The 17,815-nt window shown below is 42.3% G+C and overlaps 1 protein-coding gene across 1 annotated transcript in view; it reads left to right on the top strand.

Annotated features, from left to right (window-relative positions):
* Positions 1–17,815, top strand: part of COL24A1 (collagen type XXIV alpha 1 chain) — a 382,434-nt gene that overhangs the window by 159,178 nt on the left and 205,441 nt on the right. The window contains exons 9-12 of the mRNA XM_075320523.1: positions 83–136; positions 4,711–4,755; positions 8,710–8,763; positions 8,914–8,958. Of these exons, the coding sequence (XP_075176638.1) occupies positions 83–136; positions 4,711–4,755; positions 8,710–8,763; positions 8,914–8,958 (198 nt within the window). The remainder of the gene's footprint in view (positions 1–82; positions 137–4,710; positions 4,756–8,709; positions 8,764–8,913; positions 8,959–17,815) is intronic.

Raw genomic sequence — 17,815 nt, 5'->3', positions numbered from 1 at the left:
GGTGTCTGCTGCATATTACACACAAAGTGTATCCATTGTTACTCATTAATGCTAATGATATATTTTTTTTCTATACTTCTAGGGAATTCCTGGGCTGGATGGCAACGCAGGGGCGCACGGTTTCCCTGGCAGGCAGGTGCAGTAACTGTGCTTAACAATTATAGGCTGAGTATGTGCAGCCATACAGTGTAACAAATGACAGTAACCAAAATCCAGGCAAAAATTGTATTCAAAAGGTTATGGAGAAAAGTGAAGGGCTGAACATATGTGCATAGTGCTATGTGATTTTCTATACAAGGCTTGTAGTGCCAGGCACTTATTGACATGCCCTGCACTATATATATATATATATGTATATGTGTGCGTGTGTGTGTGTGTATATATATATATATATGTGCATACAGTTAGGTCCAGAAATATTTGGACAGTGACACAATTTTGGTGAGTTGGGCTCTGCATGCCACCACATTGGATTTGAAATGAAATCTCTACAACAGAATTCAAGTGCAGATTGTAACGTTTAATTTGAAGGTTTGAATAAAAATATCTGATAGAAATTGTAGGAATTGTCACATTTCTTTACAAACACTCCACATTTTAGGAGGTCAAAAGTAATTGGACAAATAAACCAAACCCAAACAAAATATTTTTGTTTTCAATATTTTGTTGCGAATCCTTTGGAGGCAATCACTGCCTTAAGTCTGGAACCCATGGACATCACCAAACGCTGGGTTTCCTCCTTCTTAATGCTTTGCCAGGCCTTTACAGCCGCAGCCTTCAGGTCTTGCTTGTTTGTGGGTCTTTCCGTCTTAAGTCTGGATTTGAGCAAGTGAAATGCATGCTCAATTGGGTTAAGATCTGGTGATTGACTTGGCCATTGCAGAATGTTCCACTTTTTTGCACTCATGAACTCCTGGGTAGCTTTGGCTGTATGCTTGGGGTCATTGTCCATCTGTACTATGAAGCGCCGTCCGATCAACTTTGCGGCATTTGGCTGAATCTGGGCTGAAAGTATATCCCGGTACACTTCAGAATTCATCCGGCTACTCTTGTCTGCTGTTATGTCATCAATAAACACAAGTGACCCAGTGCCATTGAAAGCCATGCATGCCCATGCCATCACGTTGCCTCCACCATGTTTTACAGAGGATGTGGTGTGCCTTGGATCATGTGCCGTTCCCTTTCTTCTCCACACTTTTTTCTTCCCATCATTCTGGTACAGGTTGATCTTTGTCTCATCTGTGCATAGAATACTTTTCCAGAACTGAGCTGGCTTCATGAGGTGTTTTTCAGCAAATTTAACTCTGGCCTGTCTATTTTTGGAATTGATGAATGGTTTGCATCTAGATGTGAACCCTTTGTATTTACTTTCATGGAGTCTTCTCTTTACTGGTGACTTAGAGACAGATACACCTACTTCACTGAGAGTGTTCTGGACTTCAGTTGATGTTGTGAACGGGTTCTTCTTCACCAGAGAAAGTATGCGGCGATCATCCACCACTGTTGTCATCCGTGGACGCCCAGGCCTTTTTGAGTTCCCAAGCTCACCAGTCAATTCCTTTTTTCTCAGAATGTACCCGACTGTTGATTTTGCTACTCCAAGCATGTCTGCTATCTCTCTGATGGATTTTTTCTTTTTTTTCAGCCTCAGGATGTTCTGCTTCACCTCAATTGAGAGTTCCTTAGACCACATGTTGTCTGGTCACAGCAACAGCTTCCAAATGCAAAACCACACACCTGTAATCAACCCCAGACCTTTTAACTACTTCATTGATTACAGGTTAACGAGGGAGACGCCTTCAAAGTTAATTGCAGCCCTTAGAGTCACTTGTCCAATTACTTTTGGTCCCTTGAAAAAGAGGAGGCTATGCATTACAGAGCTATGATTCCTAAACCCTTTCTCCGATTTGGATGTGAAAACTCTCATATTGCAGCTGGGAGTGTGCACTTTCAGCCCATATTATATATAGAATTGTATTTCTGAACATGTTTTTGTAAACAGGTAAAATAACAAAACTTGTGTCACTGTCCAAATATTTCTGGACCTAACTGTATATAGATATATAGATATAGATAGATATATATAGATGTCTGCAAATGTCCTATAGCCGCCTATGTATGAATGCAGAAGATACTCCATCAGATGCCGTATAATGGAGATATTGCTTCTATGTCACCATGTGGCACAAAATATAAAGCAAGAATGGGGGGGCGTAATATTTTAGTGGTGAGTTTACTATTGATGATATATCCTAAGGGGTACATTGCACGCTGAGACATCGCTAGCCGATGGTAGCGATGCCGAGCGCGATACTCCCTGCCCTCGTCACAGCTGCGATATCTTGTGATAGCTGCCGGAGCGAACATTATCGCTACGGCAGCTTCACATGCACTTACCTGCCCTGCGACGTCGCTCTGGCCGGCGACCCGCCTCCTTCCTAAGGGGGCGGGTCGTGTGGCATCACACGGCAGGCGGCCAATAGAAGTGGAGGGGCGGAGATGAGCGGGACGTAAACATCCCGCCCACCTCCTTCCTTCCACATTGGCGGTGGGGGCAGGTAAGGAGATGTTTCTCGCTCCTGCGGCTTCATACACAGTGATGTGTGCTGCCGCAGGAACGAAGAACAACATCGTACCTGTCGCTGCAGCGAAATTATGAAAATGACCGACACTACACAGATCACCAATTTTCGACGCTTTTGCGATCGTTTATCGGTGCTTCTAGGCTTTACACGTTGCAACGTCGTTACCGGCGATTTGACCCCAACGAGAGAGCAGTAGCGATGTCGCAACGTGCAAAGTACCCCTTAGATTTAAAGCACCACTCCAGCATTTTTTTTTTTATTTTAACTCTGGAGTGGTGCTTTAAATCTAGGCCCCATTCCTCCCGGTTTTATAATCACTTGCTGTTGTCTTCATCTGTTTCCAGTTTCGCTCCAATCAGTCTCCGGCAATTTGTGACCTGCCGACAGCTCCAGTATTTCATGGAGTGTGCCAGAAGTAACAAATCAATACAACTCTATGAGAGCCTCGTTCTGGCTCTCATAGAGTCGCATTGGGAAATTGTGATGTAACTTCTGACTTCCAGCCAGTCAGAGGTTATGGCCACAAGATGGCACCAGGGGACCGGAGCGATACTGTAAAAGCATGATCCCTGGAGGGTGAGCAAAAGAACGGGGTCAACGGCTTTAGATTTAAAGCATCGCTCCAGCAGCAACAAAATGCTGGAATGGTGCTTTAAAATTGATGAGATAGTGAAACTCACAGTCGGTCTAAAGATTGCATAACATTCCGGTATATATCGCTTAAAGGGGTTGTCTGGGGCTTAGGTCTTAAGATAGATGATCAATATCAGATCGCTGGGGATCCAACACCTGACACTCTGATTAATCAGCTGTTTGCAGCCTCCGCTGAGGCTGGATGTTCAGAGCGTACTGCAGCTCAACTCATATTCACTGCAGTAGTCCTCAGGAGCAACCAGTGTCAAGGTTGGAAATTTTGGGGAAACCACAAATGGGGTCTCTCAGGGTCACAGAGGCGGATTTCAAATCGATCTGCGCATATATAAATGAATTGGGCAACAATGATCACGCCAAAACATATTCACTGTTTGAGCAAAAACAAAGCTTCTGGCTCGTGTATTAAAAATCTCCTGATTATACAGTCCAATATTTGACCTTGAAACGCGAACAAGGAGTAAAAGATAAAGCCCCAGTTTCACATCCCAGCTGATAAGAACCAACATGTTATGGATACAATCAGTGTGTTATGAATACTTCTTTGTTCATTGTACATTTTGGCTTATTCATCGTGGTTAACACATTCCTGAGCGCACATCTTAACATCATATTATGGTGTCTATGCGATTGTCATACAGACATACAGATAATTATGCAATGACATCTATGCTTTAATTATATACACACACAGATTATCTTATTACATCTGGACAAACGGCCTACAGCCCAGGCCTTACCCCCACACCAGTACACAGTGTACGGAGCTGTGGTGTGCGCATGCGCCAATAGTGGAAGCTACCGCAGCTGATCGTGGGGGGTCGGATGTCCAACCTTTAAAGGGAACCTGTCACCAGTTTTTTGCCCTATAAGCTGCGCCCACCACCACTGGGCTCTTATAATACAGCATTGTAACATGCTGTATATAAGAGCTCAGGTCACTGGGTATAACATAAAAAACACTTTAGAATACTCACCTAGAAGGTCGCTCCGGTGCACAACAGTCGGAGGGGTGGCGCCGTTCTCCCTTTTCGGCCATCTTGCTCTTCCTTATTCTGAAGCCGCGGTGCATGACGCGTCTACGTCTTACACACGCGCCGGCATTGAGGTCCTGCGCAGGCGCACTTTGATCTGCCCAGCTCAGACAGTCCTAGACAACCCCTTTAAGATTTTTATGTAAGAATATGGCATCATTGCTAACAGGTGTCTTAGACTCTTTAGATATATTTATAAGAACTTTCATTCTACAAGATACAAACTTTCAATTAATAAAGCGTGGGAGTTGCTCATACTTGAGGAATTCCACATTAGATAACCCCGTCCGATGTGACTTTGTGAAGGCAGAGTAACTAAGAACCATCAGCCTATTTGTGGGTTGGCGGTTTCTCACTAGAGGCGACATAGTCATTGTATACATGAGAGAATAACACGACTGTCTCCATAGGAAGCTAACATACTGTATCTTTTATAACAGGGCTTAGCAGGACCAGAAGGAATCCCAGGCCCTAAAGGGATTGGAGTAAGTTGCTGCATTTTTTGGCGTGTGTGAAGTGTTGAGATGTAATGATCGTGTGTGATGCCTGGTGACTGATCACTACAGATCCGCGACTTAAAGGGAAGATCTCCATCCAAATACCTATGGTTCTCTAATGGGAAATTACACAGGAGGAAGGGGAACGATACACGCTTCAAAGCCAAAGCCATCTCATCAGCAAACAAAACAAAATAAAAAAATGTTTTGCCCGGGGCACATTTTGGAAGTAAGAGGCCGACGAAAGATTCAGAAGCGTAAGGAAGATTATGCTCAGCAAATCACACCAGTTCATCACATGCAACCACTTTTCTAGACAGGTCCAGGGTCTCCAACATGAATCTCCAGATTTCATAGTTACAGAGGTTGAAAAAAGCCCCCGGTCCATCTAGTTCACCCTTCCTCCACCAATTCTACATTTGTCACTAAGTCATTTATAACCAACAATGTTATGTACTGAGGAATCATCCAGCCCTGATATAAAGCTGTTATAGTGTCTGCCATTACTACCTATTGTTCTAGGGCATTCCACAGTCTGACTGCTCGAACTGTAAAGAACCCTTTCCTATTTAGCTGCTGGAATCGTCTTTCTTCCACTCACAGTGTTTGCCCCCTGGTCCTTAAGGGTACTTTACACACAACGATATCGCTAACAATATATTGTCGGGGTCACGTCGTTAGAGACGCACATCCGGCGCCGTTAGTGATATCGTTGTGTGTGACACCAAGGAGCGACGATCAACGATCGCAAAAATGTCAAAACTCGTTGATCGTTGACCCGTCACTTCTTTTCATAATATCGTTGGTGGTGCATGCCGCTGGTTGTTCGTCGTTCCTGCAGCAGTAGACATCGCTGTGTGTGACACCGCAGGAACGACGAACATCTCCTTACCTGCGTCCACCGGCAATGAGGAAGGAAGGAGGTGGGCGGGATGTTACGTCCCGCTCATCTCCGCCCCCTTCTGCTATTGGGCGGCCGCTTAGTGACGCCGCTGTGACGCCAAACGCACCTCCCCCTTGAAGGAGGGATTGTTCGGGCAATGTTCAGTCTGACATATTTCTCAGTCCATATACAGACTACAATAACGGGGCTGATCACAGATCTCCCATCCCAAACTTACAGCCTCATATTGAAGTTGTATGTTCGGGTCAAGACAGATCCACGGTCAATCCAGGTATTGTGGTCTGTGTAAGGATCTTGAATATGGCCGTCTGAATCACCCGGCCTTACTGAGATGGGAATTCCCATTTTAGTTGTCACTTGCCTTTAGTGGTAAGCAAACCAGAAAGAAAAATATGGCAGACACAAACCAAAATAAGTTTAAAAAAGGGGAAAAGAGACACCGACATGATTATAAAAAAAATACACGAGAAGTGGCTATAACATCTTGGAAGTCGTACCAAGACTGTGTGATTACAATCAAATAATGGAATTAAATATCTCAAGAGCCATAAATAAGAAAACATATAGTCAGGCAAAATATAACTATCAAAAGTAGAGTCAGTCAACATACAGAAGACACTCAACGTGCGTTTCGCCAAGGCTTTGACTGAGCCCCAGATGAAGCTTTGGTGAAACGCGAGTCGGGTGTGTGTGCCATTATAGATGGCTTTACATTTGATACTTATTTATATTTCGACTGACTGCCTCAAGTCTGTGTCTCTTTTTCCTTTTTTAACTTTTTTTGGTTCATTTAGTCTTATTAATAACTATATACCTTTTATTACATTTTTGTTTGGCACATTTATCTCTCTGCTTTGCTTATCCATTTTGTTAATGCCTAGGGACATACTATCTGGCTGGTTATTGCTCTATAGGTTTTTACCTTGCTTTTAGTGAGTAATGTATCTAGATATAATTGAGTCGCAGATCGGGGAATCCTTTAGACCAAACTGTTTACCAAATAGGTCAAGACTTTTCAGGCCTTTCTGAACAACTGAGGACATTGTGCTTATGTGAGACCACCGTAGCTCCACACTCTTATTACGATACGGATATATCATATACAGTGACCAAGAGAATGTTTATCCTTAATGCAAAAAAAGGTTTCGGTCTAGTATTAGAGATGGAGCAAGATGGCAACTGACCCTCGGTGTCTTAGTGATCATTATGCAGGTGGACAGGGGAGGACCTTTAAGTGACATGGGGGGAAGTAAAGTTTTGCACTAGTTTTTGGGCAAACATTTGTTGAAGAAAAGGACATTTCAGATTGAGAAGGAGATGGATTTACTAAATATTTTCTGCTACGTTTCTTTTTTAACCCATTCTACAACAGACCTGGTGATGTTGAGGATGGTTAGCTGTATTTTAGTTTTGGAGGCCTCTTTTTGGTAATACAGGGCAGGAGCAATGCAGGAAATAAAGGCCTGGGCCAGCGCTTCTATAGTATTAAATGTACACTGGGGCTCAATACACTAAAGGCCGCTTTACACGCTACGATTTATCTGACGATCTCAGTAGCGATGTGACACGCCCAGATCGTTGTTACGATTTGCCGAGATCGCACATAGGTTGTTTATTAGTGGTCACATGTACACATCTCACCAACGACGCAACTGCGATCAGCGATACATTGTTAGACCAAGACAGTCGTTTGGATGTTGTTCATCGTTGACAGGGTGTACGTACCAATATGTCTGCTGCGATCCAAACGACGAACAATATTTTGAAACTGAACGACGTGTCAACGATCAACGATTTTCAACCTATTTGCGATAGTTCGGAGTCGCACATAGGTGTCACACGCAACGATGTCGCTAACGATGCCGGATGTGCGTCACGGAAACCGTGACCCCGACGACGATAAATCATAGCATGTAACGGGGCCTTAACACTGAATAGATGAATTCCACTATTGTTACATATGACCACAATGGAAGAACCCTAACTCTATTAACTCACCGCTCTATTGTCTAACCAGGCCTCTAATGGACTTAACAAAAAGTGGAGGTCCTCTGACCAGTATGATTTCCATTAGCACCACTTCTCTAACAACCTCCCAGCAATTAGTGAGCTAAGAAATGAATCCAGTCTCTTAGGTGCAATCTAGGAAGATGCCAAGGTCCTTATGGGGCCCCCTTTACCTACCGGGCACACTTTATATGTCCACCCCTGCCTCAGATCATTCACCAGTCTTCATGTGATGTTACAATACTCGGAAGAAACATGGACCCTTAGGAGATGTCCATGGATTTTGGTGAATCGCCTACATTCCCGTCACTATAAATTAGTTGACAGGTGTACGTAAAGATACATTTGGTCTTATGCCATTTATAACATCAGTTAGTCATTTCCTTAACTTAGGAGGGAGACCTATAAGTCACCCCCCAAACTCAGACAGGAACACATCAACCTTGCTGACTAAACTCCCTTCCAATGAATTAATCACGGTTACACATCGCACTTTGCCACCCTTACGACACAAGTGAGTTGTCAGTCACCGGATTAGTTAAACACTACTCGAAGAACGGAAACCTGAGCAAGTTATGGCAGCCCTGGATTCTGCATGTACAAACACAACAATCACATCGTGGACGGAGAAGGATTATTCTCCATCGAGAGGCTTAGTAACATATTTGTATGGGGGGGGAAGTTGTCTACAAGTGCCGATTAACATTTCATATCTGCCCCGAGCTTGGCAGCTCGAAAAACCACAGCAGACATTACCGGGTAAAATAATTCGATTTATGACATATCCCCCGTATGAATGATACACATTTAACAAGTCCACTCGCCCAGCAGATGTTTCTTTCTATACCTCCAGGATATTTTCACGCATGACTTGTGTATTCCATTCTTTATTTTCCAGTAGAGCTTTGACATAGCCAAGGTTGTCAACCCTCAAAGATGTGCAGTTGTTTTAGTGGATCCATGATAGTTGACTGTATAGTATTTGTATGTTTAAGCTTGCAATATAAAAAGAAACTCTGTATTTATTTTAGGGTTTTATTGGAATACCTGGGGTGCCAGGACCTCCCGGACCTGAAGGGGAACGAGTACGTTTTGTTCTATTTTTATCTAAAGTGCAATGAAATACATGAGCGCTAAACAGGTGCTCGGTATGGAGTCTCTGAAGTTTTAGCTTATTGTAAAACCATTGCAAAAAAAAAACCCAACTAACTGCAATTTTTGTACTTCCTTCTTAGGGTATGCCAGGGCCAGCGGGAAAGAAAGGACCCAAAGGTGGGCAGGTAAGTTATCTGCAATAGTTTCTTGGATGGGGTCTTTCAAAAAAAAAAAAAATTGTCACCACATAATCAGTTTTTTGGGAAAAAAAATTGAGTTATATATTTAGTAAAGCAAAAAAATGGTTTTACGACCTTTACATATCGAAATCCCAATAATATACATTATCATCTTGGTGTGTACCAGATCCTCTAGACCTCTAAGGTCACCACCAATGAGATATGAGCTTTACACGTCATAAAAGGCAGTGATCAAACTGGAATATTGTGGTCATCTTAGATCCATTTCCTGATTCCTCTAAACATCACATGAATTAGTGCTCTCTTTTTCTGCTATGTATGTAACATGTATTTGTTTTACTGTTTTTATACTTGAGTATCTTAGAGCATGTTCACACATAGAGGGAATGCTGTGCATTGTCCACAGGAGTATACAGTAGTAGCAGCAAAGTGGGAGAAATTTTAACAAATCTCCTCCATATGCTTTGGAAATTATACGAGGAAGGCATGAGGATGGAGGACAATATACCAAGATGAGGCCCAGGATGTGGGAAATTATTACTAAAAAGGGCCTAGGATGGGGACATTATTACAGGAAGGGGTAGAGTGGAGGACATTATATCAGGAAGGGGACAGGAATAGGGACATACAGGTAGGGGCACAGAATGGAAGACTGTGATGACGAGAACCTGGGTGTAATAAGACACCAAACCACTAGGTGTCGACAGGCACACTAGTGGAGTGGATCTGCCGGATTTGTACACTAGGTGTCGCTAGACACACCTAGTGAGGGGTAGTCAAACAAGCCAGGGGTCAAATGCCAGGAGATAACGTAAAAGACAAAAGGAGCGAGTAGAGCTGGAGTCAGGGGATGAGTCGGGGTCGGTAAACAGAGAGGTCACATAAATACAAGAGAGCAAGCAGAGCCAAAGCCAGGGGGAGATCGAGGGTCAGTAAACAGAGAGGTCACATAAGTAAAAGGGAACGAGCAGAGCCGGAGTCAGGGGATGAGCCGGGATCAGTAAACAGAGAGGTCACATAAGTACAAGGGAGCGAGCAGAGTCAGAGGACGAGCCGGGGTCGGTAAACAGAGAGGTCACGGAAGAACAAGAAAGCGAGCAGAGACGGATCAGGGGATGAGCCGGGGTTAGTAAACACAGAGGTCACGTAAGTAGAAGGGAGAGAGCAGATTCACGGGATGAACCGGGGTCGGTAAACAGAGAGGTCACGGAAGTACAAGAAAGCGAGCAGAGCCGGATCAGGGGATGAGCTGGGGTTAGTAAACACAGAGGTCACGTAAGTACAAGGGAGTGAGCAGAGCCAGATTCAGAGGGAACAAGCCGAGGTTAGGGAGTCCGGGACTCAAGTCAGTAGGTAAGGAGGCGGGAAGGGAACAGCAGTACTAGGTAGCGGGACAAGATCAGGTCAGACACTTACGTGAACCAGAGACATGCACTGCTAAACAAAAACTATCATTGGCGGCATTCCGGGTGAAACAGCTCCCAAATAAAGTGAGGCAATCACCCAGAACGAAGCTCAAAAGAACAGACTCTTCCCTCATTACACAGGACTAGACCGGAAACCAGGGAAAAATATGAGCCCTGCATAGGCTCTGCAGGAGAGCAGAGCACCGCTGAGCAGAATCATGACAGTGACATTATTACTGGAAGGGGCCTATGATGGTGGATATTATTTCAGGAAGTGGAAAGGATGGGGACATACAGTAATGGGCATTGGATAGGGGACATTATTACTGTAAGGTGACAGGATGGGGGACATTATTACAAGAAGGGGAAAGGATGAGGACATACAGGAAGGGGCTAGGATGTAGGACACTATCTCATGGGGGCAGAACACATGATCTAATAAAATATGAAACGCCACAAGGGCCCATGATCTAACAAACATGCAGGTGGGTGCATAGGTCCAAATGTTACACCATAGCCCAGAGAACTCTAGCTATGCCACTGGGCACATCTGAATATTGTGAATATTGTTTATGTGTATAAAGTCGTAAACCTTGACAAAGTGCTTAGTAGACGGTACTTCCAAAAAGGCTAAGTCAGACATCCTGTCACACTAGGTGCATGGAAGCACCAAGCGAAAAGTAAGGGAAACTCTGTCTAAGGAAGGGGGAGATGGTGACCCCTGACCAAGCCTACCGCTGAGACCTGGCTTCCATCACCACCCTAGATAAGTTCCACACCTATGCGCTGAGCGGGATACCCTACCCTAGGCTGACCCTGGCCGTAGGTAGGCAGCGGATGGGATAAGCTGTTTGTCAACCCCACTAGGCACTAAACAGGGACACACAGGGATAACAAACAAGAGAAAACCACAAACAACTTATCTTTAGTTGTCTCAGAGAGAGAAGCTGCAGCAAGCATCAAGATTCTCCTGATGTATGGAAGCCGCCTGCTTGCACTGAAGACTTGATAAAGATGTATCATATATCACCAGCAACCGAGCAATAGAAAGTGAAGGTATATATAGACAAGGAAAGTACTGATGAATCGCACCTGACAGGCTGAACAACGCCGTAGGGTCCTAAAGGGAAAGGGATGAAAAGCAAGCAGAAATGATAGAAGGTCAGGGAGCAGTTTTTGCAGCCAAATACTGTGACGTTGTATAGCCGGACACCACAGGATTGTCTGTCACACGTGACCCGTCCAGTTTTTACTTAAGTTTTCTTTTTAATAGATAAAACATGTACCTATTATAGTCTAAAGGCAGGTTTACATGTGTATTTTTTCTGAGGACCTAGTATCTGTCAAAAAAATGGAGACATTGGCATCCACTATTCATCGTAATCATCCATTAAACTCACCCGCTGAATCAATGGGCAGATAAAAAAAATCTATGGGTCATCCCAGTGCTGTCCGTTTTTAAATGGGTAGAAGTTTGGAAATGTATTTAGTTTGCATACGAGAAAAAAAGGATGCCACACTGAAGGCAAAAATTGACACATGGACCAAAAATTGTTCAATATTGGATTTAGCACACAGATGAAAAATGGCCCGTTTGTTTTTTCTCGTATGCAAAACCCCCCAAAAAATAAACGGACAGCCGAAAGAAGCCTCTTGTGAACTCGGTCTTAAACCTGGAGGTTTTGCAGTAGATTTGATGCAGATTTTGCAGTAGATTTGATGCGGATTTTGCAGTAGATTTGATGCAGATTTTCAGTAGATTTGATGCAGATTTTGCAGTAGATTTGATGCAGATTTTGCAGTAGATTTGATGCAGATTTTGCAGTAGATTTGATGCAGATTTTGCAGTAGATTTGATGCAGATTTTCGGTAGATTTGATGCAGATTTTGCAGTAGATTTGATGCAGATTTTCAGTAGATTTCATGCAGATTTTGCAGTAGATTTGATGCAGATTTTGCAGTAGATTTGATGCAGATTTTTCAGTAGATTTGATGCAGATTTTCAGTAGATTTGATGCAGATTTTCAGTAGATTTAATGCAGATTTTGCAGTAGATTTGATGCAGATTTTGCAGTAGATTTGATGCAGATTTTCAGTAGATTTGATGCAGATTTTGCAGTAGATTTGATGCAGATTTTGCAGTAGATTTGATGCAGATTTTGCAGTAGATTTGATGCAGATTTTCAGTAGATTTGATGCAGATTTTCAGTAGATTTGATGCAGATTTTGCAGTAGATTTGATGTAGATTTTGCAGTAGATTTGATGCAGATTTTCAGTAGATTTGATGCAGATTTTGCAGTAGATTTGATGCAGATTTTCAGTAGATTTGATGCAGATTTTGCAGTAGATTTGATGCAGATTTTCAGTAGATTTGATGCAGATTTTGCAGTAGATTTTATGTAGATTTTGCAGTAGATTTGATGCAGATTTTGCAGTAGATTTGATGCAGATTTTGCAGTAGATTTGATGCAGATTTTTCAGTAGATTTCTAAGGATCTAGAGATCCTAAACAGATTTTTTCTGTACTCTTAATATAATGAGCAGCTTATAGCTACTTGGTATGCAGAACATGTATTTTGTGCTAACACTCTTATAATGTGAGCCCTTGGGAGTTAAAACTTTACTATTGAGAATTAATTTCACACAGTCAGACACTTGGCCGGGACAATAAGAAGATTTAGTTTGTAAATGTTGCAACTTGGCGAAGTTCAGAGACTTTATAATACCATATGTTTACTATGCCGCTGGCGTCCTGCGCTTAGCTCCATAAACAGGGCCAAATGATGTCATACAAAGCATACATGTGCTGTACTGTGCTAAATAGGGTCTGTAACTCCTGCTAAAATAACTGAGGTGTAATGAAATTGGAACCCAACCAATTGCAGCACTTCCCTGATCCTCGTAACTGTATAACGTGTTTAGGAAGCACATAAGACGTAAATGGTCCCCTCGGTGGCTGGACTATTAAGGTATTCACAAAGTCTGCCACTAAAGCCACATCATTTTTTTTTCAAGTATTCATTTTGAATTTCCGGAAAAATTTGTTTTACCTGGCAGCAAAATATGAGAAATAAATTTCTAGTTAATGCATTGTGTGAATGAAATAATATGATTTAACTGTACAGTATATGTATGTGTGTATATATATATACATATATATATATATATATATATATATATATATATATATATATATATATAGTACAGACCAAAGGTTTGGACACACCTTCTCATTCAAAGAGTTTTCTTTACAACTGAAAATATGTCTTATATTCTAGGTTCTCCAGAGTAGCCACCTTTTCCTGTGATTACTGCTTTGCACACTCTTGGCATTCCCTTGATGAGCTTCAAGAGGTAGTCACCGGAAATGGTTTTCCAACAGTCTTGAAGGAGTTCCCAGAGATGCTTAGCACTTGTTGGCCCTTTTGCCTTCACTCTGCGGTCCAGCTCACCCCAAACCATCTCGATTGGGTTCAGGTCTGGTGACTGTGGAGGCCAGGTCATCTGGCGTAGCACCCCATCACTCTCCTTCTTAGTCAAATAGCCCTTACACAGCCTGGAGGTGTGTTTGGGGTCATTGTCCTATTGAAAAATAAATGATGATCCAACTAAACACAAACCAGATGGAATAGCACGCCGCTGCAAGATGCTGTGGTAGCCATGCTGGTTCTGTATGCCTTCAATTTTGAATAAATCCCCAACAGTGTCACCATCAAAGCACCCCCAGTCCATCACACCTCCTCCTCCATGCTTCATGGTGGGAACTAGCTATGTAGAGTCCATCCGTTCACCTCTTCCACAAAGGGACGGTGGTTAGATCTAAAGATCTCAAATTTGGACTCTTCAGACCCAAGCACAGATTTCCACTGGTCTATTGTCCATTCCTTGTGTTCTTTAGCCCAAACAAGTCTCTTCTGCTTGTTGCTTGTCCTTAGCAGTGGTTTCCTAGCAGCTATTTTACCATGAAGGCGGCTGCACAAAGTCTCCTCTTAACAGTTGTTCTAGAGATGAGAAGGTGTGTCCAAACTTTTGGTCTGTACTTTATATATTTAGTGAGATAGTGACCACCAATGTTGTAAATGGTCGCTACGTGTCACAGTGGAGAAGGTCCTCTGCGAAATGAACCTAAAAATGTTACTATTGGACCTGTAGTTCCACAAGTCTTGGTATTGTATTTAAGGGTCAGGTTCCCTTTAAGAATAGCTAGTGTGTTGGACAGGTCTGGATAATCAAATGCCCCGCCCATGGGTGTGTTTGACATGTGGCTGACAGGCCACATTGTTTTTTAATGGAGTCTGTTTGGCACATGGCAGACTGTGTGGGGTCTGTGAGCAGTGTGTGGTGCCGCACGGTAGGAGAAGCAGCCTAAGAGAGGTTGCTAATCTCTGAGAGGCAGGAGGAACGTCAGCCTGTTTTGAGAGACTGGCAGAAGCCAGATTGAGAGAGACTGCCAGGAGGCAGTGTGTGTGAGGAAGCTGCCAGGCTTCCATGAAGAAACCTCACGGAGAGGTGTGTGGACTCACTTTATTGAATGTGTGGAGAGACTGCTAAATCTCCGGAGAGAAACGGACTGAGAATCTGTGCATTATTGCTGACTGGGGTCAGTGTGATTACTGGGTGAGTCCACAGTTAAGCGGACTGTAATACCGTGCATATTCCTATAAGCCATAAAAGGCTTTTTGTATTTAAGTTGCAAATGTGGTTTATGCGGCTTTAAAATAAACCAACTGGACTTTTAAACGGAAAAGTGCTCCTGTGTGCCTCAGTTATAGCAGCCAAGTGAGTGTCCCCCAATACATTCAGTGAGCGCAGCCTCACAATATATATATATATATATATATACTGTGTGTGTGTATATATGTATATATGTATATATATATATATATATTATTTTTTTATATTTATTAGAGAGCTGTTTCAAGACCTTTGCAATCTTATTGTTTTAAAACATAGTGGTAGCATTGGTTACTGAAGAATTTCTACACTAGTGAAGGCTGTTGGGGTCATAATCCGTAATTGAAAGTAACATCATTTCACCATAAGCCAAGCAGCATCCAGGTGCTACCTGCAACATTTTAGACAGAGGAGTGCGAACAATTATTAGAAGAGTTATCCAAGAGCCACCTTTTGGAGAACTACAGAAAGACCTGGAATCAGCAGGTATAATAGTTTTAAAAAAAACATAAATAATGCATTCCCCCTCCATGGCCTGTATGCACACTCTTGTATGCACGTTCACCACATAAAACTCCATTGTTGAACAAAAAGCATGTTCAAGAGCGTTTAAAGTTAGCTCAGCAACATTTAGACAAGTCTGTGAAATACTGGGAGAATAGAGTCTGGTCAGAGGAGACGAGAATTGAACTCTTTGGATGCCATAACACACACCATGTTTGGAGGCCAAAAGGCAAATCATCTTAAAAACACCAACAGTGAAGAATGGAGGTGGGAACATCCTGGTGTGCGGCTGTTTTTCAGCAGACATCACTGGCAAGCTTCATACGGTTGAAGTAAGGATGAATGGACAAATGTACTGAGACATTCTTGATAAAAATCTACTGCCATCTACCAGGATGACAAAGACGAAACAAGATTAGACATAATTGAATAATGAAGAAACTATCATTTTTTTGTATTTTTTTTTTTTTTAGCAAAAAATGTCAAAATGCTCCAAAAAAAAAGATAAGTGATCAACTTTTGAACTTTCCCATTGACTTGTCTTTGCTACCCAAAAATGGTACTACTAAAAATTACCACTGTACATTAAAAAGCTCTATACTGGAAAAATAAAAACTGAATCTCAAAAAATGGTGACACCAGCAACATTTTTAAGAAAATTCAGAACTTTTAAATTCAGTGACATACAATTTTTTTATGAGTTTGGTATCGCTGTATTTCTACTCACCTGGAAAACCACACTACCAGGTCATTTTTACCACACAATGAGAACCATAAAACGTCATTTACAGCTCCAACACCTCTAACAAAAAAAAAAAAAAGAGCCCTCATATGGCTGCTTCGATGGAAAGATAAAAAGTGATGGCTCAAGCTGCGACTAGTTGATAAATTAAGTCCAATATCTTTATGTAACATGGAGATTTTCTTTAACTTTGCCAACTGTCATGGCGGCGTCAGGTACTGTTCAGATTGCAGATTCTGACACTCTACATGAGAGATTCTCTGGTGTCTGTGAGCAAGGCAGGCAGACTCTGGCGTCGACCTGCTGTGTGCTGATTCACAGGCAGGCTAGTAAAAGATAATCTCTGCTAGTCTGCTTGTTTGCTCTCTTTGACCACCTGTTTTGAGGGAACCTATCGCATCTGCTCCCTGCATATCTATACTGGCTGGGTCCTTCCTCCTATGGCAGCTATAGCTTGTCTTAGTCTTTGTGGTGTGGTGTCCCAGACTTTATGGTGCTAGTTGTTTTAATTGCTGTGTGCGGTTGTGGAGTGTACCCCTGTTGTCTTTTGTAATTTCCTTCCTGCTCTTGTTTTCCTCATTAATCTTTTATTGCCCTATCCTGTGTGTGTGTGTGCAGTGAGTTTTGGTTTTCCCTTGTCGGTCTTCATCTGTGTTTAACATCTCACTCCTGCCCTGTCCTTCCATGGTGGGAGGGGGAGAGGACAATCAGACTAGGTCTGGTCAGGAGCAGGACCAGGAAGGGGACTCAGACATCTCCACCATCAGGAGTATCCCTGAGGTTAGCTATAACATGAGGCCCCCCTAGTGTGAGGGACCACATAGGGGCCCGATCCCTTTTCCAACAAGTCACATTGTGACAGTTTGTTGCTATGGATAAAAATGTATCAAAACTGTCTAAAATAAAAACATTTTTTAAATAATGTGAAGGCAGCTCATGTTTTGTTTTAGGGTCCATGGCATTTTCCGCCAAAACAGCCTCTTCTAATTGTGGTGCTCTTCTTCTTTTTTTATTTTAAACATCTTGCCATAGGGTGCGCTAAAAATGAAATAAAAAAAGAAATCTAATTTTATATATATATGTGTATATATATATATATATATATATATATATATATATATATATATATGTATATATATATATGTGTATATATATATATATATATATATATATATATATATATATATATATATATATATATATATAAAATAAACAAACAAATTCCGGGCAGCTCACATCAATGAGTCACCTGGATCCTCGGCTCTCCTAATTGCCTTAGTCCTGCCCGGATCGGGATTAGGAGTCCATCCATGTAATGTGAGCAACAAAGGAGTAAGACCCGGCATAGATGTCAGAACTTCAGAGTGCTATTTAAAATTCTTCAGGCTTATTTTAATTCTTAAAATACAGAGGTCCAAACGACTCAGGTGCAAAAGGTAAATGCAGGAAACAAAACGCAGATGGGACTACGCGTTTCGGCGGTGTTGTCCGCCTTCCTCACGATCCAAAACCTAA

This window comes from Anomaloglossus baeobatrachus, chromosome 8 (assembly GCF_048569485.1).
Source record: "Anomaloglossus baeobatrachus isolate aAnoBae1 chromosome 8, aAnoBae1.hap1, whole genome shotgun sequence".
In the NCBI taxonomy this organism is placed as follows: Eukaryota; Metazoa; Chordata; class Amphibia; order Anura; family Aromobatidae; genus Anomaloglossus; species Anomaloglossus baeobatrachus.
The sequence above is the reverse complement of the archived record's forward strand: the minus strand, read 5'-3'. Positions and strand labels throughout refer to the sequence as shown.